Genomic DNA, 23,963 nt, shown 5'->3' with positions numbered 1-23,963 from the left:
TTCAGCCAAGCACAAGATTGCCACAGCATACCACCCACAGACAAACGGGCTAACCGAGGGTTTGAACCGGACATTAACAGACATGTTGTCTATGTACGTCTCCCCCGACCACAAAGACTGGGATCTCGCCTTGCCCTATGTGACGTTCGCTTACAACACCTCCTGGCATGACATAACTGGTTACTCTCCATTCTATCTCTTATATGAAGACTTGCCGTCCTGCCTTTCCATCCGCTGACTGTCCCATCACTGCCTACGTCCGTGACACTATTGTTCAAGCTGCAGATGCTCGCCAAATCGGCTGTAGTCGACTCCAAGCGTCCCAGCAAGCACAGAAATCTCTATACGACAATTGCCATCGCCACGTCACCAACGAAACGGGGTCGCTCGTTCTTCTGTGGTCTCCTTCCCGCCGCGTCGGTCTCTCTGAGAAACTTTTGCCCCCCTTATCGTGTGGTGCGTCAAGTCACCGACGTCACGATGAAGTTGCTCCTCATATGCCTGCATCCTCATCAAGTAGACCACCCACCGATATTGTTCACGTCATGCGCGTCAAGCCTTACCACATCGCTTCTCGACCACCGGCCTAGCACCGAGATGGCGCTCGTGCCGCCGGGAGTCATGTTACGACGAAGTGGCAGTGGAAGACGAAGTGGCCTCCCGCGTGAAAGGACGAACGAAGAAGGGGATGTGAATGCAGCTCCCTGTTCGTGTTGGTGCTCCCTGCTAGGAACTCTTTATTCTAACCCCAACACTTGTAAATAAATGTAAATAGTATTTCCCCATAACAATATGTTTTTACAACCGTAGGACAGGCCCAGAAGGTTTTGATGTAACTAATACCATAGGATAGTAGTACCTCACTTAAGGGGTGGTGGGTGGGGGTGATCACTTCTCTTTTGTGCTGGGGTGTGTTTTTGTTTGGTATGTGCTTGGAGCAGTGACTGAAACAAACCATTATTACTCTGTAGTTGTGTCCACAAGGAAAATGCTATCACAAACTTTTGTGTGCTTATATACAGGCTGTTGCAACGCTAAATGCTCACTATGCAAAAGCTGCTTGTTATGGGGGATCGCCAAAGCTGTAGACGATGTGGATTTATAATTAATTCTGATCAAATTAGAAAAGTGCATCATTCAAGATTGGTACTGAAAAACTAGTGTCATATGACATCTCTGCATCAAATTCCGGCGTGAATATGCGAGCGGTTGAACCGAGAGAAGCATTTTATGGTGTGTGTTTAGCATTGCAACAGTTTATATTACAGGTTAATATTTGCCAAGTACCATATTTACTTGCGTAATTTGCGTACTTTTTTTCTTAAAATTAAGGCTTCAAAAGGGGGGAGCACGAATTACGCGAAAATTTCTGAACATGTCCTGAAAAACGCTACGAAGGTCATAACTCAATATATATTGTATATTGCTGCCTATACGTAGACCAGGCCCCCACCTTGCACCCTTGGTGGCAAAAAATAAATTGACTCCAAATATAAGACTCATATTTCCTTGTGCCGCCCCGCCCCACCCCACGTTATGTAGTGCCCCGTTAGATGGCATGGCAGCACGCGTGCAGCTCAAAGCAATGGGTGCGCAACAATACAGTCGTGAAGCCAGCAGTGGGAGGCAAGGGAGATAACAAACGCGGTAAAGCGGAGCATTCGCGCATGGCCCGGCTAACTAGCGGCTAACCGAACAGCAAACAGTTCGGTGGTTTCGGACTTGGGCATGAGCGAGTCAGGTAAACAGCGCTCAATTCGTGTCCTTGTCACTTGCACCTTGCCAGCTTGCATTAAATTCAATGAACTGTCTCAAGATACGTCCGACAGACCCAGTTCATTGTGACCAAAGGTTTGGAGGACGTCGTTGTAGGTCCATGGCTAAAGTCGCATCCAACATATGCGCGTTGTGCTGCCAGTGCTCCAGTGCTGCTTCCTACGCGATCTTCTCTTCAAAGCGTGTATTTTTCAAGGTGCACACCACATTAACTACTTTCGAGGAGCTGCTAAGAGAAGTTCACCTATTCTTATATCTCAGGCTGTCGTTCAGTCGATTCAATGAGGACGAATCATATCTAGCTCATCCGCTCACTGTGACTAAACCATCTGACATGCATGAAGGGTCCATGATCATAAATGTATGCGTTATGTTCAGATGTAGTGAAACACTCCCAGCGCTCCTAAAAGTCGAGCAGACAGGCGTCTTCAGGCCCAGTTGTGCGCAACAAGCACCACCATTGCATACGCAAGCGGCAGGTGATGCAACGTACGGCAGCAGATGTGTATTCACTTGGTGTTTTCGTCCATCTTAGTAAACAGTCTTGTAATCTGTCACCTCGTTCTGCTTGTAATTTAAGCAAGTTATCACCAGAATTTGTGCCTCTACTAGTTATGAACCGACCCGGGAAGCACAGTAGTATGCTTGCTAGGTATCGAGCACCTGTGCTTTGCACAACATGTGTCTCACCCTGCAGAGCACTCGCCCCTAATATGCAATAAATATCATTCTAGCTCTTTTACAGGCAAACTTTTAAAATTTTTGGATTTCGCCTTGCAGCCATGGCAAAATAAGTACTAGTATGTCAAATTTATTTGAGGACTACGGTTACTAATGGAGATGACCAAGCCAATGCACCTGCCAAGTTGAGGACATATGTACTCCATCACAATGCACGAGAACACTGGGGAGGAGCAACCGCAAAGCTGGAAGCGTGTACGGGTCACATCCGGACAAACATAGACGTTTTTGAGGGGAAAATGAGGAAAGTGAGCTGCTAGCAGCTTGGTCTTCTGCACAGTAGTTTGTGCACATGGAGTTCAAACACCAGCTTGTTCGAGCTTAGCACGAGCCAAACGGCCCCCCTTAGCCATCGCCACACAACTTGGAGCACGGATGCAGCGTGCATTCAACTTCGATTGGAGGACAGTGGCTCACAGCAACAAAACAAGCCTCAAGTTCACAAAGGGGACTTCAGCGCATGCCAGAAAAGCACATGAGCCCCATAATGTTGGCCTGCAAATATCAAGGAGTAATTTTGCAGTTCGCATGGTGCAACCAAACAACATGTTGCCGGCAAACTGCAACTGGAGGATCCATCATGGTGTTCATAATGCGCGTACCAGAACAAGTAGTTCATAGCATGGCGCTCTTGAAGGAGGCACATGCACTGAATGCCAATCGGCTTATTTCGGGCAATGGGTAAATATTCTTGAATCAAAGGTATACTAATCCTCATAGATAATAATCCAAAGGAGTGCAACGAGAACAAACTGAACAGACCGCTGAGCGAGAATCAAATGACCGGACTTTGAAAAATACTGGTAAAGTCCGCCCAATGTCCTCGGGAAAATAATGCTCAGGTCCATCTGACATACCTTTAGCCGCAGCCTAAATTCAAAGGGTCCTAAGTACTGTCTACCTCTTCTCCATAAAATGCAGACAATATTTTAGGTTGTGATTGAAAAAAAATTTGAAAATTGGTTTTTTGGGAAAAGGATATGGAGCAGTATCTGTCTCACATCTCTGGGGACACCTGAACCGCTGTAAGGGAAGGGATAAAGGAGGGAGTGAACTAAGAAAGGAAGAAAGAGGTGCCGTAGTGGAGGGCTCCAGAATAATTTCGACCACCTGGGAATCTTTAATGTGCACTGACATCGCACAGCACACGGGCGCCTTTGCGTTTTGCCTCCACCATTTCGCGGTCAGGTTCGAACCCGGGTACTCCGGGTCAGTAGCAGAGCGCCCTTACCACTGAGACACCACAGTGGGTGGTTGTGATGTAAAAAATCAGAAAAGTGTTTTATGTGGTCACTTTTTTGCATTGACAACTTCCTCAGCCACAGGAAGCACTCTTTCACTGGGGAAAGAAGCAGCCGGTGCTGCCAAATATTTCAGACTGAGACTTGCCAGGCTGGGATATCTAGAACCCTGCAGTTTTCCACTGTTCACATGGGTTACAATTAGGGGTGTGCGAATATTCGAAATTTCAAATATGAATTGAATTTGTTTGTTATTCAATTCATATTTGATTCGAGAAATGGGTATTTGAAAATTCTCAAATATTCGGCAGCAGTTTAATAGTACTGCACCGACTTTCATATATCCAACTGGCAAAACCACAGTATCTGGGCAAATTACCTGAAGTTCGAGTTTAAAGTGTCAGGAAAAGCGTACAAAGGCATCCTCTTCGCTTTCCCTTCTGTCGTTTGTAACACGGCCTGACCTCGTGCGAAGTTCTGCAAATGGGCTTTCTCACATATCGCACGTGATGGGAACAAGGTGTCCGACCACCTACTTCAAAGAATCAAAGCATGAATGCTTTTGGCTCCCATTGTCAGCGTGCCACAGGTGATCTTGGCACCAGAATGGAGGGAGAACATGGCACCAAACCTAAACGAGCTCTTTCTGATCCTGAGCAGCATGCGCGCAGCACATGCGAGCGAAGCGAGAGTACTGCGCTTGAGTAATCCACACGCCCATGGACAACGTGTGCCATGCTAGGGTGCTTCGATGTAATCCATTGGTTCCAAATAGAATATTTCCAATTGGAATCTAATATTGGAACCATTTGGAACCGGTTAGGTTTTCAGACTTTGCCAACTAGTTCCACTTGGTTCCAGTTAGCACCCTTCAGCATTCCAGTTGGATCCAATGGGAATTTCAGCCGAATTAAATTGTAATTGGAACAAGTTGTATTATTTATACTGTTCCAGCTGGTTGCTGTTTGTTCCAGTTGATATCATTCGGAATTCCAATTGGATCCAATGTGAATTTTCAGCTTTCTGGTGTGGAGCCATGGTGCCATCCTTTGGCACGGTGCAGAACCCGTTGAAAACGGTGAGGGCAGCAGAGCCTAGTGGTCAGAGACATTGCACTCTGCCTCCCTAGTGACGCTACACTGTGGACAGATGGTTGTGGTTGGCCAAGGCAAAACCTTGCCTTGCAATGAGGTTCAGTCTCTAGAGTATGCTACCCAGGTAGTGCAAGATGAGTGACGAAATGAAATCCATGAATTAGCATACAACTGGAAATGAAAAATAACATAATGGGTAGTAATACCTCGTTGATTCTGACTTCAGGAGACCGGAAAAAATGCCCCAATTTTCCAAAGGGCGAGTTAATATTTACCCTTCTTCTCATCCCCAGAAGAAAAAAAACTGCCAAAAATTCGAAATTGCGGTGAAGCCTAATTATTAGGAGGCTCCATCGCACAAACAGCTAAAAGCCTGTGACGAACGCACAGTTTTGGTGCACTGAAAGAACAGGGCAGAGGGAACGCGTATTGGTGTCAGAAAGGTGAGGCTGCTTCTAAGGAGTAAAAGAAGTGACCAGTGGCTTGCCAACCAGCGGTTGAAAGTGGCATGCAGTGTTGTTCAGACAGCCAGCAAATGTGAGGCCCATAGCCGCTGTCACCACGGCCTGTTGGTTACGTTAAGGAGTTCCAAAATCTAATTTCTTTGTCTAATAGACTAACCGTTGTGTCACTTACACATTGATCTACTTGTTTAACGATATGGCATGCCTCTAGAATTTCGCGTTGACTCTTAGTTTTACCAAGTCCAAAAATTGAAGCCTTGAAGAGCGGATTACATTTGTGCTTCCTGCAATGTTTAGGCAAATTCGCCCCGTCATCTGTGGAAAGCAACCTTTCATGTTCTCTGAGCCGGGTGTTAAGACAGCGGCCAGTCTGCCCAATGTACAGTGGTGGTCAAAAGTTCGCAGGCCGCTCTGACCGAGCCAGGAGCGGCTTCTCTCCGCTCTGGCGGCGCTGCTATCGCTAGCGCGGCTCGGCGCGCGCCGGCTGCGAGGGTATGCGCTGAGAGGATGTGCATTCCCCTCCCCTTTAGTCTCGTTGATAACAAAGCCAGAAAATGCTAGTGCGCCGCTCGCCTTCACTGTTCGCTCTTCACATTCCGCTGCGGCGCTTCGCGTGGCATTGCAGACGAGAGTTTGCCACCAAGTGACGCGCCATACTAGCGGCCATATTCGGTTAGACTATGTGTGCTTCCCATACTTTTCGGCGTCCTGCCGTACGAAATAATGCGTTTACCCACACATGAGCTGTGTTCCGGCTCTCTCAGCCATTTGCGTGATTTCCCACGTGCCATTTCGGCGCGGAGCCCACATAAGTTCCGCGACACCCACCAAGAAACTTCTCCAAACCTCTTTGTGCCGATATATGCCATGTCATGTTTAAAAAAAAGCTTAACACGTAGCAAGTAGTCTTTAAAATCGACCGTGTCAAATACGTTGGCGACCTCCAATTTGTCATTTCTTCTTTCACACCCTCCATTCCTTCCCTTACAACATGGTTCGGGTGTCCGCCGATATATGCAAAACAGATAGTGCGCCATTTCCCTTCCTAGAAACCAATTTACTCACCTCCAATTTGGCACGGTTCATTTCCCAAAAAGTGGCCCGGGCCACCCCAAAAATTGACCTTTGCCAATTTTCACCGAAATCGATGTCCAAGCATAACTGAGTGCCCCAGACGTGATGGTAACCTCGAAATTTGGCACGGGTCATTTCGAAAAAGTGGTCCGGGCCAACCCCGAAATTGACCTCTGCCGATTTGCACCAAAATCGATGTCCAAGCAATACTGAGTGTGCCAGACGTGATGGTAACCTCGAAATTTGGCACTGGTCATTTGTCAAAAAGTGGCCCGGGCCACCCCAAAGTTTGACCTTGCCAATTTGCACGAAAATCGACGTATACAACTATAATTGACCTTGCGCGGCATGGTGGCGACCTCCAAATTCGGCACAAGCCATTTCAAAAATTTGGTCCGGGCCGCTCCTACAATTCCACCTCTGTCAATCCGTTCCAAAGCCGATGTCTATCTATAATCGATCGCGCCCAGCACATTGGTACTCTTCAAATTTGGCCCAGGACATTAAAAAATTTGGCCCGGGCCAGCCTCGAAATTTTACCTTGGCCACTTTGTACCAAAATCGACATCGAACGATAATTTACTGTGCCCGGCACGATGGTGACCTCCAAATTTAGCACGGCTCATAACCGAAAACTGGCCCGGGCCACCTGCGTAATTTAACATTGGACAATATTCATCAAAATCGATGCCCTACCATAACTTATGATGCCCGGCGCTATGGTGACCTCCAAATTTGGCCCGGGTCACTTTTGGCTATACTTTGCCAGAATTGTACCAGAAAGATAGAGTCCTTTCGCACTATTCTCGGTTTAACCAATTTAAAACGGTGACAATTTTTATTCCACCTTTGTTTTATTTTCTGCAAATTCGCTACGTAATGACGTGGTCACAGCCAGGAGTCCGGAAAGAAGAGTCCTTGCTCACTGTAATCTTTCTGCCTGGCTCAGCTAATAACCGCGGGTTTACAGGCCATTAGCGAACAACGTTAGTGAAATCGTCCGTGTGCTAGCCGTCTCGTGGTGCAGACACTTTTTGCGAATTTTTTCTTAGGGTCCTGTGTAGAACGTTTGGTCTAATAAAGAAAGCTACGTTTCCGGCGCTGCCGCTGACACGCCATGGGTTCACGAGGCCATCATGCCAAAGAACAAAAACAAAAACCCAACGTATAGTAGTTTTGCGGCACTCCGTCATATAGCCAATTTACGTGTTGGCGATTTGCACGATGTTCTTGAAACTGCTCTGTCAATTTGAGTTTGCGCGCTTGTCGCGTGAAACACACACACGTTCGTGTTCGCAGAGGAGTGAAATAGTTGGCGTGCTGTGACTAGTTGCCTCTGCCCAGCTGCGTTGGCGACTGGTGTCTCGCTCGCGGTAGAGAGCTTTCGGCGATCTAGCATGTCGGCCTCCGTTCGGGAGAAGGAGCAATTCATGTCGTGCCCCTGCTGGCGATCTTGCGCGTCTGTAGTATGTGGACCACACGCGGTAAACATACGCGCGGCAGCCTGACAGCACACAGTTTTCGAATGGAAAATCAAACATACCCAGTGAGAGTGCCATGGCTCACAGAGCACCATTGTTGTTGCCTCTAAAATGATGGCACATAAACACGGTGGGAGATTGACCACGCTTTGGTGCGGATCCAAACAGGAGAATAATGCATCCAGGATGATCTCAAGCGGCTCATAAATAAAAGCGGAGCAATCTCGATAAGCAAATAACGAATTTTCAGAGATTTTGGGGAAATCGGAGTTAGAATCGAGGAAATAAAGAGATGAGGCTTAAATTAAAATAATTTTAAACTAATGTTCATAAATCAATAAATTTTTAGAGAAAAATAAAGGCGACGAAGAGTTAACACAAAAATCTCCCGGTTTCGATAACATACCTGTGAACAAGCTGACACACCTGCTTAAGGGCATGCCCTTTGATGGTTGGAACGAAAGATAGGAGGACGTGAACAGTAAAGGGCAGCCCTAATTGAGCGACGGTAATTCGCACAAAGTTAATTTCGCAAAGTAAACGCGTGCCGTCGTTTACTTCACCTTGTGCTTGACATGAATGTCTCCGCGATTTACATTATTGCTGGCATGGTGCGTAGTTGAAAAGAAAGTATGGCGTATGCAGTCACTGCAGTGATAGGGTGCATATTATTTTATTCCATCGAGTCATCGCACTGTAAGCTATTTAATTTTTGGTTGCATCCTAATTAATTGGACCTTTTATTTTGCGTGCATTGTGCGGATGAGCGTGGACACCCCGATAAACTGAGTGGGATATAATCGCAGAAAAAGAGAAAAGAAAGCAATTAAAACTAACTTCCTTCATTAAATCCGCAACCACTCCTAATTGTATATAGGGTAGGACGAAGATACAAGTAAATTTTGTGGAACAAGGTTGTGGCGTTCGAAACAGCGGATCACAGCCTTGGAACTAACTCGTATATTTTCGTTGTCAGTATTCTAGGGACTTGTATTCTTGCGGCTTGTCATCATACTTTTGCGAGGCAGAATTAATGAAAAAAACTTTAAGCAACAACGGCTCGTTCCTCGAACCCTCACCATTCTTACTTATTCACTGTAGCCTATGTGATCACGGACCACAAAAAACAAGTGTACCATTTTATTTCTCCAAGAATATTAATATACAAAAGGCTCAGCGTTCGCACCTCGGCAGACGTAACCTGATCATGCCAAGGGTTCCTGGCGGACTAAATGAATTTGCTCTTTTTGCTGAAGTCTGTGCTAACAATTCGAAAATGAAGAAAAACAAGGAAGTACGGAGCAAAGGGACTACGAAGAGGTGGACAGTACACGTGAAAACGATGGGACGCTAACTAATCACAGTGTAAAAATGGAAAACCAAAGATGGTTTTGGTGTCTTCATCCGAAAACAAATCAAAAGAAAGGCGGGGGTCAATGACCCATGGCGCTCCGCTGTGCTTAGTGTCGCGAGGAACCGCCGTTGGAATCCTCGATGTCACGTAGTCTCCCAGGCAGAGACGCATAAAGGTTGCGTACGAGGTCAGAATCACCTCTCAGTCTATCCCACTCTTCTTTCACGGCGAGCCACAAAGTGTCTCTGCTTTGGATGTGTAGAGCACGTCGCGCTAGGCTTGTCTTCATTAAGCCCCAAATGTTCTCGATGATATTTACATCGGCCCCTTTCGGGGGCCATTCGAGGACGTTGACAGCGAGCTGTTGAAGTACGGCACGGACACACCTGCAATGCAAGCATGACAATGGCAGTTTTAAACAGTTTTGTACAAAAGTAGACTGGGAAAATATCACTGCACAGTGCTGCAATGAATGGTGTCGAAAAACAAAACATAGGCAAAGGTTATAAAGAGTTATTGTTCGGCATTTACATTAATGCTGTGTTAGGAAGAATGTTTTTTTGGCGCTGTGGCATGTGCCTTTACGTGTCCCAATGTGTGCGTGTGCTATCAGAGATGTCACAGCAGTCTGCTCAACAATCCGCTGTTCGACCATGGTATATGAACTTGCACTAACACCACATTCCACATGCAAGAGTTGTTATTCTCTTTGTCTGGGATTTGAGCAAAAATTTTTAAAGGAGTGACAAAGTAAGTGAAGATCCGGTACTAAGTCTTGACACCGCTACGGCATGTATTAACGGAGTTTGGAGCATCTATGGGTCATCCCCGCAAATTTATTAATCTCATCCGCACACCTAGCCTTCTGCCGACCCCTGCTAAGCTTGCCTTCCCTTGGAATCCACTCCGTTACCCTTATGGGGCCAGCAGTTATCTTGCCTTCGCATTACATGCCCTGCCCAGGTCCATTTCTTCCTCTTGATTTCGACTAGGATGTCATTAATCCGCGTTTGTTTCCTCACCCACTCTGCCCACTTTCGGTCTCTTAACGATATACCTATAATTTTTCTTTCCATGGCTCTCTCCATTGTCCTTAGCTAAAGTTGAACCCTTTTCGTTAGCCTCCACGTTTGTGCCCCGTAGGTGAGTGCCGGTAAGGTACAGTTCTTGTACACTTTTCTCTTCAGGGACATTGTTAAACTGCCATTCATCATCTGAGAGAACCTGCCAAATGCGCTCCACCCCAATCTTATTCTTCTAGTTATTTCCCTCTAGTGATTCTAATCTGCTGTCACTACCTGCCCTAAGTAGACGTAACCCCTTCCCTCTTCCACCACCTAGCTACCAATTGTTAACTGCTGTTCCCTTCCAAGACGGTTGAACATTACTGTTAATGTTGCACATAAAGGTGGCCGCAGGTGGCACAGGACAGGGTTAATTGGAGGGAGATGGGAGAGCCCTTTGCCCTGCAGTGGGCGTGGTCAGGCTGATAATGATGGGTCATCAACCTCAAGGCACAAAAATGTAATCTGCAATTTATTATGCATTTGAAAGCCGTGGTAAGCATTTGAAAGGTACTATGCCACTCATTGCACCATCACAGGCAATCGACCATTCTTCAAGATATTCCTGATAGCCAAAATTACCAACAGGTCCCTCGCAACAAGAAATAAAAGCGATTGGGCCCCGAGTGCAACATCTTGACTGTTTTTAAGGAAATATATACATATCTTTGTAGTGCATTTTTTCCACTCGCTCGTGGAGGGATAACCAACAGAAAAATATTTTAAAGACTATTAGGGACTCCCTAATGCGAAATTTGAACGCAGCTCGGTGTGCTTCGGCAGCGCGAAAAACAGGCTCCTCTACTTCGGCACCGCGAACTCCTCGGTGCTCTCCGCGGAGGCGATGAGGTCTGCTCACACAACTCGTTTAGCAGCAGCGGCAGACGAAGCATGTCCACCGGTTGCATCGGTCATTCTTCAGAAAGATCTGGCTGAGGCTACTTCGTATTGTATTATAAGCAGACTGTTTATAGTAGGAAGACAGTGCTGTGAGCGGCGTGGCCTACGCGGACAATTTATTGCGTGCAGCACATTTAACAGCAGCTCCCTCCAATGGAGCGGAACGTGGCACGACTGCGAGGAGGGAGCGCGTGGCTGCGGGTGGTCGTGTGCCGCCGCAGACATCCCCTCCCCTCGCCACCCTACCTCCGCTCGTGCGAACTCACGCTGTGGTGACGGACGACGCACACTGCTCGCACCACTTTCATCATACAGTTTCTTACTATTAACTAGAGGGAAAGCTGGCGCCCCGCCTATGGGAGTTTGCATGGAGCTTCCTCGAGACCACCTGTACCACCATGAGCGCTCTAAGCATCATGGGGCGGAGAGCTACCGACCGCAGAATTACAACTTTTGGCCAAAAATAATGAAAAAGCAAACGTTGTTCGATAATCAAGAATCCCCCTAACATTCAATATCCTGTCTATAAATTGCCACAAACGAGCAGAAAAGCATGTAAATGTAAAGTTTGCCCGAAATAAGCGATGGCTTGCTTTCCTATTGGCCAAGTATTGCAGGCCACAAAAACCAATATTTCGTCCTTAATAGGCGTATTTTTAAAATGAAATATGTTCTCAGGAAAACTGCAGTGGCTTAAACACTTTAAGAGGTTTTTTAATGACATTTCAAAAAACAAGAGTCATTTATTTGCATCCTGTGCTGTTCCGTTTTCGCTACTATGGCTTTTGCGCACTACGTTCGCGCCGAAGTCGTCTGCGCGCGTGGCGCGCCGTGGACGGAATGGCACATCTGAGTAACGCCACTCTGTGTTCCCTAAAAAAAACCCGACTGTCCCGCACTAAGTAGCTCATCGCTCCATGATGCTTTGAGCTCCCATGGTGGCCGAAGTGCACCGCCGCCAGCTTTCCCTCTAGTTAATAGTAAGAAACTTTGTCTTTTATAGTGCGCGCCATCTAAGGCGCCAACCCTGGCGCGATCTATGAGCTAGCCGCGGTACTCTCGTTCTGTCGGTTTCACCAGCAATGGAGACGCGGCTCAACCCACGAACGGGCGCTTAAGAACTGCGCTCTAATTGTTTTCGATGCAGCCGCCTCAACACTGCAATACTCACTGTTTGCTATAATTGGGTACAACTCAAGAACGCAGCTACAAATACTCCTCGAAGGAGACCTTCCAGTCAATGGCATCGACCGGGTCTCATGACGTTGCTGTTAATCCCATTTCAGAGAGGTACCCGCCTTTCACCTGTGATTTCACGCTTGGTCATTGACCACAAAGTAATGAAAACCGGTCCATGCCAATGGCTGGAGGGCTTCCTTTGAGGCGCATTCGTCGCTGCGTTCTTGAGTTGGGTCCGACTGTAGGGAAGGTATTTGACCACGCTGGCATTTCACCACAAAGACGAAGCGCAGCGCAGAAATGACGACGGACGAGTTGAGGTGACACAGTTCAGAGAATTCTCACTTTCTCCGTAGCATACTCAGTGTTTAGCTGCGTTCTATTTTCAGCATTCTAAGCCGCGCAGCAGTTGATCCACTTACTTGGCCGTATGTATGGGGCTCCTGTCATGCTGTAACAAGAACAGTCCATCAGGAAATGGTCCGTCCAGCAAAAAGGGGACCAGTACTTGTTGAATGACATCGACGTAGGCATCGGCTCTGAATGTCCCTTCAATTCTGTGAAGCGGTCCAAGACCGTAACTTGTAATCGCACCCCACACACTGACCGCACAGCGGCCGCTGGCTGCAACGTTGTGTATGTATTCTTGGTCATACCTGCACGTATGATGCATGCATCAAACTGTTATATTGTATGAACTAGTAAGTGCGATTTAGCACTAGTTTTTCTCATCCAAAACATTTGACAATACAGACAGGCTGCATGGCATTAAGCCGAACCCGGAGCTTCCTTGAATGTAAATGTAATCAGTCTACTTTTTTTAAATATTCTTTGGAAAGTCTAGAATTACATTTTTTTCAAAAACCTAAAGCAGCAGTTGACTGTGGTTGGTGCATGCTGCACAAGTGTCGTGTCATGCATTCACTGGCTTGGTTCAGTTTATAGGGGTTTAAAGTCCCAAAGCGACTCGGGCTATAAGGGACGCCTCAGTGGATGGCTTCGGATAATTTCGGCCACGTGCGGTTCCTTTATGCTCACTGACACTGCACAGCACACCGGCCTCTAGCATTCCGAATCCATCGAAATGCAACCGCCGCGGTCGTGATCGAACCTGCGTCTTTTGGGTGAGCATCCGAGTGTCGTAAGCACTGAGACACCGCGGCGGATATATGCATTTCTTGGTTCCTTCGAACAAATCCCTGCTGTCACGATTGGGACACTATACTGTCCGTTCTACTGTGCTGCGAACATTTCATTAAGTATTCTTACCTGGTGCCGACGATTCTCCAAACCCACTGCTGCTGGTCCCACCGAGTGACAAAGGTTGACTCGTCGGTGAAGACGACCAGCTTCCATTCAGCTTCTCCCCACGACATGTGGTTACGTGCAAATTGAAGGCGTTCTTGCCGCTCCCGTTGACTTAGCAGAGGCCTCTGGCAAGCACTTCGACTGCGAAGTCCTGCCGCATGAAGTCTCCGGCGAATGGTTGCTACAGACGCAGTTAGCGCGAGCTCCTGCCGAATTTCTTCAATGGTCAGGGTAGGCTCTAAATTTGCAGCTGCCACAATCCAGAGGTCTTCATCCCTACTGGCGGCAGGCGGCCTTCCTCCTCTTGGGGCATCCCCGACGCGCTGCTCGTCTCTATAAGCTTGTACAATGCGATCTACGGAGTACCTTGAGCATTCAACTATTCGCACGATTTCCCGGCGGCTTCGGCCACCTAGTGCCAGAAGTGTAGTGTGCACTTCCTTTGCAACAGCAACCCCTGGCGCCAGTCCACCAGTAGGGAGGTATTTGTCCACCTTATAATGCTTCATTGCAGCATTTGCAAGCACTAAATCAAACTGTCGTATTAGTTCCTCTTTTTTCACTGAGTGGAATTATGTTGTCCAGAGAATTCCTACAAAGCAAAATGCTTTTTAGGCCTTGTGGGTATAATAATTAACTATGCCAGTGACGAGTAAAGTATAACTGGAGCTCTTTTCATAGCATCGTTTTGTGAAAAAGTATGTTAAATTAAACTAATTTTGAAAACTGTTAAAAAATATCCAATCTGTTTTGCAACCACTTTAATTACATTTGTTTTTGCATCGCAGCCAGAAATATTATATTAGCACACCTCTACTTACAAGATTAGGTTTTTCTAACTTAGCATTGTAGTGTCCAATGCATCACGTTCGGTAGACCGTTAAAGCACTAATGACACCCAATTTTAGCTGCGTGTTTTTTATCTTTCAAACAATGCATTAGACATTAAAAAACATAGATCACTGCGTGGTATTTGCCTGTGACCGCCAAATAACTTATAACTGAATTTCTTCTCTCATGCTATTTTGGTGTCATCAAACAAAGGATGAATGACATGTAGTCTACCTTTAGGTCACGTAAGGCAAGAAAAAATCTGCAACATAAATGCTGATACGTAATTTGACTGTGACACTGAAATGACAACAAATGACGTATCAGCAGCTATGATGCCTTTTGTTTTTTTTTAGTGCCTCATGTGGTGAAGTGTGAACTACAAATCACAGCCATCGTTCGGTTGATGAAACCAAAACAGCGTCCAGAAGGAGTTAAATTATAAATTTTTTAGCGGTCGTGGGCAAATACCACGCGGTGTTCCATGCATATTAATGTCTAACATATCATTTGAAATGAGAAAATACATAAGCAAAAATTTGGTATCCATATTCCTTAAATGCACGTAGATTTTGTTTGTGCTCAATCAAAGATGTGCATCATTTCCACACGTTATTATGGAAATGGGAACTTCGAACATGTTCAGCAAAATTAAATTCACAGTGCCAGCCATTGGAGACACAGCAGGCCTGCTGGAAGGTCTTTCACTGAAAAAGCTAACTCTAATGGCAAAACAGCCGAAATTTTCCATGGTTGTACTTCTGCACTGGCACGCGATATGTAACAGTTTTGAACTCTGCTATTTATTTTTCATATGTGCCTGAGTATTAGTGCACAGTTTTGGCATTTGACACACAGAAATGGTCATAATTCGTAATTACTCTTCGTAATTGTAATTTTATTTGTGCAGTAATCACAATATGCCAGTTTTTTTTTTTCTGCAATGTGCGAAAGCTATTCACAAAATACTGCAAGTTCAAAAATAGTGTATTTACTCGATTAATTTGTGCACCCCTATCTTATTACCTGGGCTTATAAGAAAAAAAACTTACTCGCATATTTTACGTTCCCTGCTGCGCCATGTCACCAGCATGCACGCGGGTGCGCACAATGTAGACTTGGCAAGATCGGAGCGTCCGCATCGCCATGTGCAGCTCCGAAAGGTGCGAGAGGCGAGGGGAGGAATTACGTGCTGTTTACTCAGCTCGCTAACATTAGCCGTCGCTTTCCCTGACAAACGGATGCGCGTGCACCGGAATCAGAAACTGCCTAACTGTTTGCTGAGAGTCAGCTGGCCGCACGCAAGGGCAGTGTTTTATCACCTGTTATCTACACTTGCCTCTGACAGCTGGCTTCATGATTGTATAGTTCCACGCATGCTGTCATGCCGTCCCGCGAAGAGCTACTTAACATGGAGCGGGGAGGGGTAGGAGGGAGTATGCATCTTATGTTTAGAGTCGTTTTTTGGCCAGCGAGGGGTGAGAGCTGGGGGAGGGGGGCGTCGACTGATAGGCGGCAACATACAGTATATATTGCATGTTATGATCTTTATACAATTTTTCAGAGCAAGTTCACAAAATTTTCACCTAATTTGCGCACCCCCTTTTTGAAGCTTTAATTTAAAATAGAAAGTGTGCACGAGTAAATTCGGGTAAACACGAGTAAATGCGTTATTCTGCAGTATTTTTGTAGCTTCGGCGCTACAAGGGTTAAGCAACTGACATGCACTTAACAGGACCTTCTGGCTTCGTTTTACAGGGCAAGAGTTATCAATTGCCTCTTGTTGATGGCATCGATTTTACGGCTCCTGAACTTCGATACTCAAATGCTGAACCAACACCAGCAAGTGACATGTTTGCATTTGGATGCCTGATGTTGTGGGTAAGTTTCCTGAAGAAACATTTGCTGTAACAACGTTCTTTTCTCTTGTAATGGCTAAGAAGTACTAGAGTGTCCTGTGTCAAGTGATCTCCAGTAGCCTTGTTGATAGTGCCATTAATTCAAATTAATCTGAATGTCGAAAATCAATTTATATGGTCTTAAATTCAATGCAGATAATGCACTGAAATGTTCAGCTGATTAAACGTCGATTTGCTTGAAATTTATAGCTGCCTCTACTGATGCCCGCAAACAGGATGATTTTTAAATGCTGCACTATAAAGCTTAATTGGCGCTGTTTTTGTGTGGAAAGAATTGTTCTGTGATGCAAGGACCAGCTTTTCCTTTAGCAACTGTTGTGGTTCTTGAATATAGGATATGAATTCATTGACTTGAAGTTCATTGTACTGTGAAAAATATTAAACTGAAGCAGGTTTTTTAATTATCCATGAAAGGAGAAAACAGAAGCAGCAAGAACTGAACTTTGTTTCATGGGCATGCGACCTTTATTAGCAACAGAATTGTGCAGTGTATTAGTCATGAGTTTTTTTGTTCAAGGGTCATATTTTCGGTAGGGTGAATGCACACAGCCCCTTGAGGCCACACTCATTGCACTCAGCAAAGCTATGCTGAGCACTTCATGGTTTAGTAACTGCTGCCGCAGCAATAGCCTGGGTAAACTTTGTCATGGTTGCCATTGTAGCTGGTATTTTGGAAACACCAACATTAGCATGTTGTCTGCATGCATCTCCTTTAATGTTCAGATGAATAGCAAAGCTTGCCATAGCTCACAAACAATGATGACTTCTTGTCGTTGGGCAGATGTTACACATACTTTGGTCTTTAGGTGCAGAGGTAAATGGAGTAATTGGGCATTTTTCACAATAAAGCCATGTACAGATGCAGCCAAAATAATATGGTGCATACTTTGGTGTTCGAACTTTTCCCATGTGTTCTGTATGAAAAATGTGAGGGTTTCTTGTGGCTGTATGTGACCACGTCAATGGCATCTGATAGCATTGCATCAAGTACCTGCTAATTTTTACTAGGCAAGTCATGAGGAGAGTTCCGTCACTGTTCTGTATTATTATTATGGCTGCAACTGTATGTTGCTAGAAGCTATCACTTGAGCAAAAAGTAAACACTACATTGCATGGCTCCTACATTGTGCATATGATTTTATTGAATGCACGATTTTCCCTGCAACACAGCATCATACAATTTTCAAGAGCAGATTTGTTCGTTTTGTTGACTAAAGGCTTTTTTTTTTTGTATTCCTTCCTTTTGTAGGTACTCTATCCTGAAGCTGTGCGTCGTCAAAGCTTTCCCAGTAGCCTTGACTCTGTCAGAGAGATGGTATGTTCATTTCAAACATTAAGACGTGCCTGTAACTCATGCCCATGTGTAATGCCTAAATCATGCAGCATGCATGTTGCAGCAGGCTGTTTGGCTGCTACAACTTTTAAAAAAAACAAAAGCTGGATTCTAGCCTGCAAAATTGAACACTACTGCCATGCACTCAGAATTGTTTGTAGATTAAAACCATTAAGAGCAACTAATTGGTGGGAATGGAATAGAGCTATGCAAAATGCCATATTTCCTTGAATGAAGCAAGTTTTTTTTTTTTTTTTACTGGTAAACCAAAAAGTGATCTCTTGTGTTATAACTGAATAATATGTAGAAGCAGTTATGAAGACTAGGCAAAATAGCTGAGAAGCACAATAAACACCCATTTTTAAAGAAGCAACTGGTTGTGCCATCTAAGAATAACAAGTGGATTTAGTACTGGGCTTGTATACAAGGCATATGCATACGGTACAATGAAACAGCGCTGACGGACACATGCGCATGGCGACAGACACATGAAACATGCACATGTGTCTGTCTCCTCTTCCGTCCCGTCCGTCAGCACTGTTGTCATACCGTTCATCATGAACCAACCAGCCTGACTCAACCCTCTCCTTGCATATGCGTACCACATTTTTCGAAAATGCAAATACCTTTTTCCACCACTGAATCAATCCTATGAGCAGATCAGCGAGGCCTGGTCTAACAGTGGCGGTGCATTGCCACTGTTTTTTTTTTTTTTTACTCTGGTGTTTTTGGCTTTAAGGAGCCATTTCTAAGATGTCATGCTTTCACTGAAAACCCAGTGTGCTGCTTTTTTCGAACTGAAAGCAATTCTAATTATTCACCAATTTTATCAGCACCCAAGCTAAGTGTTTCAACTGCTTGCTGTAGGTCACTTCAGTAGAGAATTACCCGTGCATTTTCAGAAACACCCATTTCAATTGCACTTGACAGAAGTTAGGATGAATCGCTCTTGAAGAAAGGAAATGTCTTGTGATGACAGTAATGAAGGAGATGGTGATGGCCAATTTTTGTGGTACTTTTTTCGTTTACAAACTTTTGTCGAACTACAGTAAAAGCTCGTTAATTCGACACTGACGGGACCGCGAAAAATTGTCGAATTAACCGAATGTCGAATGAACCACAAAAAACATGAAATTTGCCCCAGCATGACATACCTTTATTTGGCAAAGAAGTTTGTTATCGTCGTCTGCTTTTTCGGGCGAATTTGAGCGGCTACATAGCTCTAACAGCTGCCAGATGCTCCGCGGCACGCGAACCATCCGGAATTTGTTCACAGAAGTCTTCCAGCACGGACAAGGCTTCTGCGGCTTCTTTCACCGTGCGCTTCGGCGTTTGGGGCAGGTGCTCACAACGTCATCTTCCGACGAATCGTCGTTGTCTGCGCCTGTCACTTCTTGGATGATTTCGTCCTCGGTCAGCTGACCGGCAATGGCGACACCATCATCGATGGACACGTAATCCGCGAGCCGCACGGCAGGAGGCAAAACGCTGTCGAAACAGCTGTCGTCTTCTGTGGTTGCGTCAGCTGCTTCTGTCGGCAGTTCCCCCACACCGCAGTTCGGTTGCACAAAACCGCTGTGCCGAAAGCAGTTCGCAATAACTGCTGTAGGCGTGTTGGCCCATTCGTGCGCCAGAATGTTCAAAGCGCTGAGGAGCGTAAGGTCGTACTTCTTCCCAGCTTCCATACAGAGAAGCATGCGCTGCAATACATGCTTTCTGTACTTGCATTTTATATGCTGGATTATGCCCTGGTCCATGGGCTGAAGGGCTGCGGTTGTATTCGGCGGGAGGAACACAAGCTTAATCCATTCCAGGCCCGACACCTTGCAGTGAGCACTGCAATTGTCCACAACCATGAGGACCTTCCGTTTCTCAGCTCGAAAACACCGATCCAATTGATGAAGCCAGGACTGAAATATGCTGGACGTCATCCAAGCCTTCCTGTTGGCTTGGTATTCAATTGGAAGGCGCCGCGCGTTCTTGAAGCACCTCGGCTTCTGAGCCTTTCCGATCACTAGGAGAGGCAGACGCTCTGTTCCCGTCATGTTGGCGGCAAGTAGCACAGTGACCCTTTCTTTGCTTCTTTTCCCTGCTGTGCAGGGGTCGCCTTTAAAGGTGATCGTCTTATCCGGGAGTGCTTTAAAGAAAAGCGCTGTTTCGTCGGTGTTAAATATATTCGGAGCGTCGTACGCAGCTAGGTGTTCACGAAGCCCGGTGATCCGCCACTCCTCGATCCTGTCTTCGTCCACGGATGCTCTTTCGCCACACACACTCTTAAAAGTCAGATTGTGACGGCTTCTGAAGCGAGCAAGCCAACCTTCAGAAGCTTTGAACTCTTCAAGGTTCATTTTTGTGGCAAGCCTTTCAGGCTGGGCACAAATTAATGGCCCACTCACAGGGAGGTAGGCCTCACGTGCGTTTCTAATCCATCGCATTACGGCTTCTTCGAGTTCCGGGTGGGCCGCAGTCCGCAGTCGTTTCCTTTTGTCACCGTAGGCTTCACTGTCAAACGCCTCCATAATGCTGTTTTCATTCTTCACGTAAGTGGCCAAGGTGGTTCTTTTAACATCATACTTGACCATCACGTCAGAGCGTGAAACACCATCCTTCAGCACCTTCAATATTTCCACTTTCGTGGCTAGGTCCTTCGCCTGGTTGTACTTCGGCCGCTTTGTCGGTGTCGCCATCGGAGCAGGACGCGATGGCGAGGCGCGCAGGCACGGCGCGCTACGCACTCGAAAACAGCACAGTAAACACGCTGGCAAAGCACGCAATATCCAGAAAAGGCGTGTTAGGGTTCAATAACCGCGATCGTAGCATCAAGAAACACGGGGCAACGACGACACACGCCAAAACGAGACTTGCTGAAGATAGGGTTAACACGACGACTGAGCACGACTGCAAGAGGCAACGAAGCACAAAGAAAGACACCGGGCGCTTCGGCCACTGCTAACCTTGCTTCCCTCGCCCTCTCTCGCACTGCTGATGACGATGACCGTACGGATGGCCTACGCTACATTCTTTTTTTCCAACTTTACAGTAGCGCCGCTCTTGGCGGGCCGTGGAACTAGGTCGAATTAACCGATGGGCGGTAAAATTTGTCAGAATAAACTAGAGTTTTGCCCCATAGAGTCCTATATATAATTGTAGGGACTATGCGTGCAGGTCGAATTATCCGATTGTCCGAATTAACGAGCTTTCACTGTATCAGTATATTGCAGCATCATTCTGCTTAGCATTACTTATAGTGTCTTCTTTTTTTCCTGTTCCATGCTGGCAAAAGTGACCCTCGCGTTAATTGTGGTGGCGCTGCATATGGGCAAATGCAGTAACTGCAACAGCTAAAAGTACATTAGAGTAGTGCTAATTTTGTAAACATGTTAGATTGTTTCACTCACAGCTTAAATATATTAGGTGCTGTTGCTCATAACTAATGCAGCCTATATGGCACATAGTTATTCTGGTCTAAGATAGATAGTGAGATGGTTGCAACATAGTTTGAGACTGGTGAGGTAAAACTGTTCACTATGGAATTATCATGCCTCACTTTTTTACTGGTAGCATGACTGAATTGACAATGCACTAATCTAATGACAGCCTAATTGTATTCTTAAGTTTATTCTCACCAAATCTGTCCTGGCCATTATGCATGAAGTGTACAGGGGTGTCACAAAGAAAAGTAGTACTACATAGGTATCATTGACAGTAGTAGCCAAGTTTATTCATTTATTTTTCCCCATTCAGGCTCATTTATAAAATGTTCAAAAACAAATTTCTTTGCATTGTATTTAGGGGCTGCATGAGCAATTTCAGGAGTTCGGACTACTGAATTCCCTTTAGTCCATTACTCCATGGCATTGTGTAGACCATGACTGCTGGTCTTCGTTCTTGAGATAGCAGTTTTCAATTTAAATATGAAAAGTATGTTTGTATAATTTTGCTGACATTGTCATCCAGATTATTATATATGCTGGAGTATTGCAAAAATACAGGTACTCAACTTGAATGCCGGTGTCTGTCTGTGGTATAACTCTTCAAGGTGTGGTAATAAGTTTCATTGCACATTTGGAACAGCAACAACGTGAAAAGGAGGACTTGGTCATTATCCAGTCCCTGGTGAACAAGGAGCCAAGGTTGCGGCCTACAGCTGCAGAGCTACTGCTGAGACCATTTTTTGCATCACTGGTCAGCCAACATGACACTGCAAGTGGAGCACCTTCGTTTGGCATGCCTACTTGAAGGGCCTGGAAGCACCCTAGTTTGGTAGGTTATAGCACATTCAACATGTAGAGTACACCTGCAGGCAAAAATTCATGGAATGCAATATTAGCAAAAGAAATTTAATCATCTTTGTATACAGCCCAATCTTGTGCATGCAAATTAAACAGGGCATCATGAAGTCCTGTGCAGTGCACCTCTTGTGCAAACAAATTGAAATTTTTCGCCGAAGTCGGGCTCCATACACTGTAGACTAGAGGCATCACCATGAATGTTTCAACGAAATCACGTAATCCTACTTGGCACATGGTACTCACAAACAAAGCACAAAGCCCTTCTTTTTTACCACAGCTTTTCCATGTGTCTTGCATAGTCAGCAACCAGCACCACTCCTAAGGTTGCTATGAGCAACGGCTGGAGCTGGAATCGATAAGACAGCCCAGGGAGCGCCGACATGAATTCAATACTGAAGTGCTAGACGGAGCCACTGGCAAGCAAAGTGATATGCACAGCCTATTGTAATAGCCAGGGTGTGATTCTTTTGGATGTCTTGGACTCTCAAGAAGCTGTCAGTTCAGAAAACTTGGAGAGGCTCTAAGCTGAAAGTCTGAATTTCTGGAGTCAGACCAGAGAAGGCAGAATTTTGCTGCAACACCAGGCCCATGCCAGTGTTTGACAACCATGGAGCGTATTGCAAACTTTGGCTCGGCCATTCTGCCGCATCCACCTTAGTCTGAATTTAGCAGCTTCATACTTGCAAACCATTGGCCTAATGAAAGATGGACTACGTGGGATATGGTATAGCATTTTCTAGACTCGCATGCTGTCATCACAGCTGTAAGAAAATGGCTTTCCTCTGCTGGTTCAAATTTTTATGACTGCCACATACAAGCTCCATTCATTAATGGCAAAGGTGCATCACATGTGGTGGTGACTTTGTCGAACAGTGACTGTGTAGCTGAAATCTTGCTCTATTTTGTTCTTAGTATCGCTGTTAGTCTCCTTTAAAGTTTGCGGCATTACTTCCAGGATGACCCTGTACACCTCAAATCCCAACTATCACGAAGCTGATGAGGAGCATTTAGTTGCTGGACGGCTCCGTTCTGTTATACTTCCAGCAATGACCAGGTCATTTGTTTTTAACATGGTATCTAATGTTTTAGCTTGCTAGCACTTATTGTGGCCATTGTGTCCATCCGTCTGTTTGCAGGCTGCTTTGTGGCAGGGTGCTCACTTGCCACTGCCCACCAAGTTGTGGGCAAGCCGCCCATCGCAGCAGGTCGCAGTATAGTTAATGATTGGTGTGCAACCTGGGTCTCACTAGCCCCATCGGCAGCAGCCCTTGCCATTGCAGGGGAGTGGCCTAGTATGAGGACTCCCTGTAATCTATGAATGCAGAGAACGACCAAGTCTGCATATATGGGAATTAACTCAGTATTGCTATCTGAACAACTTCCATCTGTGAACAATGGATTCTAGCACCGGAACCGAAGTGAAACCAAAATGCTTGTGTACCTAATTTGCATTTGGCTGAACTACTCAAATAGACTGTGTGTGTGTGCGCGCGCGTTGAAAATGCCGTCCGTCAAAGAAACCTAACTGCCAGACTGATGTGGTGCAAGACAATCCTACATGCCTGACATGGCATACTCAATGTTAACTGCATTTTCATTGCAAGATAACAATATGAGACTCTATTCTTTCACCAAAAGAAGCAGACAAGCCACTATGAGCACTTTGAAACTGGGAAACAAGCAGCCATTACTAGGGGTTCTTGTCATACACACGCATGTATGATAATTGTCAAAAGTAACCGATCAACGGGGTTTTGCTTCTTATTCTTAGCCCTGTAGCAGGGCACTTATGGCAGCCACTAAGCTTTAATACTGTTAGGTAAGGAGAACCCTTGTCCTCACCTTTCATGACCTTTGGTTTGTAGGACTGCTGTAAGGGCTCCACAATATGGCTAAGAAGTTACTTTTAGCA

The 23,963-nt window shown here is 45.7% G+C and overlaps 1 protein-coding gene across 1 annotated transcript in view; it reads left to right on the top strand.

Moving 5' to 3' along the window:
- Positions 1–23,963, top strand: part of LOC144114453 (serine/threonine-protein kinase 31-like) — a 152,922-nt gene that overhangs the window by 127,443 nt on the left and 1,516 nt on the right. Inside the window, exons 22-24 of the mRNA XM_077648197.1 lie at positions 16,266–16,388; positions 17,676–17,741; positions 21,834–22,022. Coding sequence (XP_077504323.1) covers positions 16,266–16,388; positions 17,676–17,741; positions 21,834–21,998 — 354 coding nt within the window. The 3' untranslated portion in view covers positions 21,999–22,022. The remainder of the gene's footprint in view (positions 1–16,265; positions 16,389–17,675; positions 17,742–21,833; positions 22,023–23,963) is intronic.

Source organism: Amblyomma americanum, chromosome 1, assembly GCF_052857255.1.
Source record: "Amblyomma americanum isolate KBUSLIRL-KWMA chromosome 1, ASM5285725v1, whole genome shotgun sequence".
Taxonomy (NCBI): domain Eukaryota; kingdom Metazoa; phylum Arthropoda; class Arachnida; order Ixodida; family Ixodidae; genus Amblyomma; species Amblyomma americanum.
Note: the sequence above shows the minus strand (reverse complement) of the source record. Positions and strands in the feature narration are given on the sequence as shown.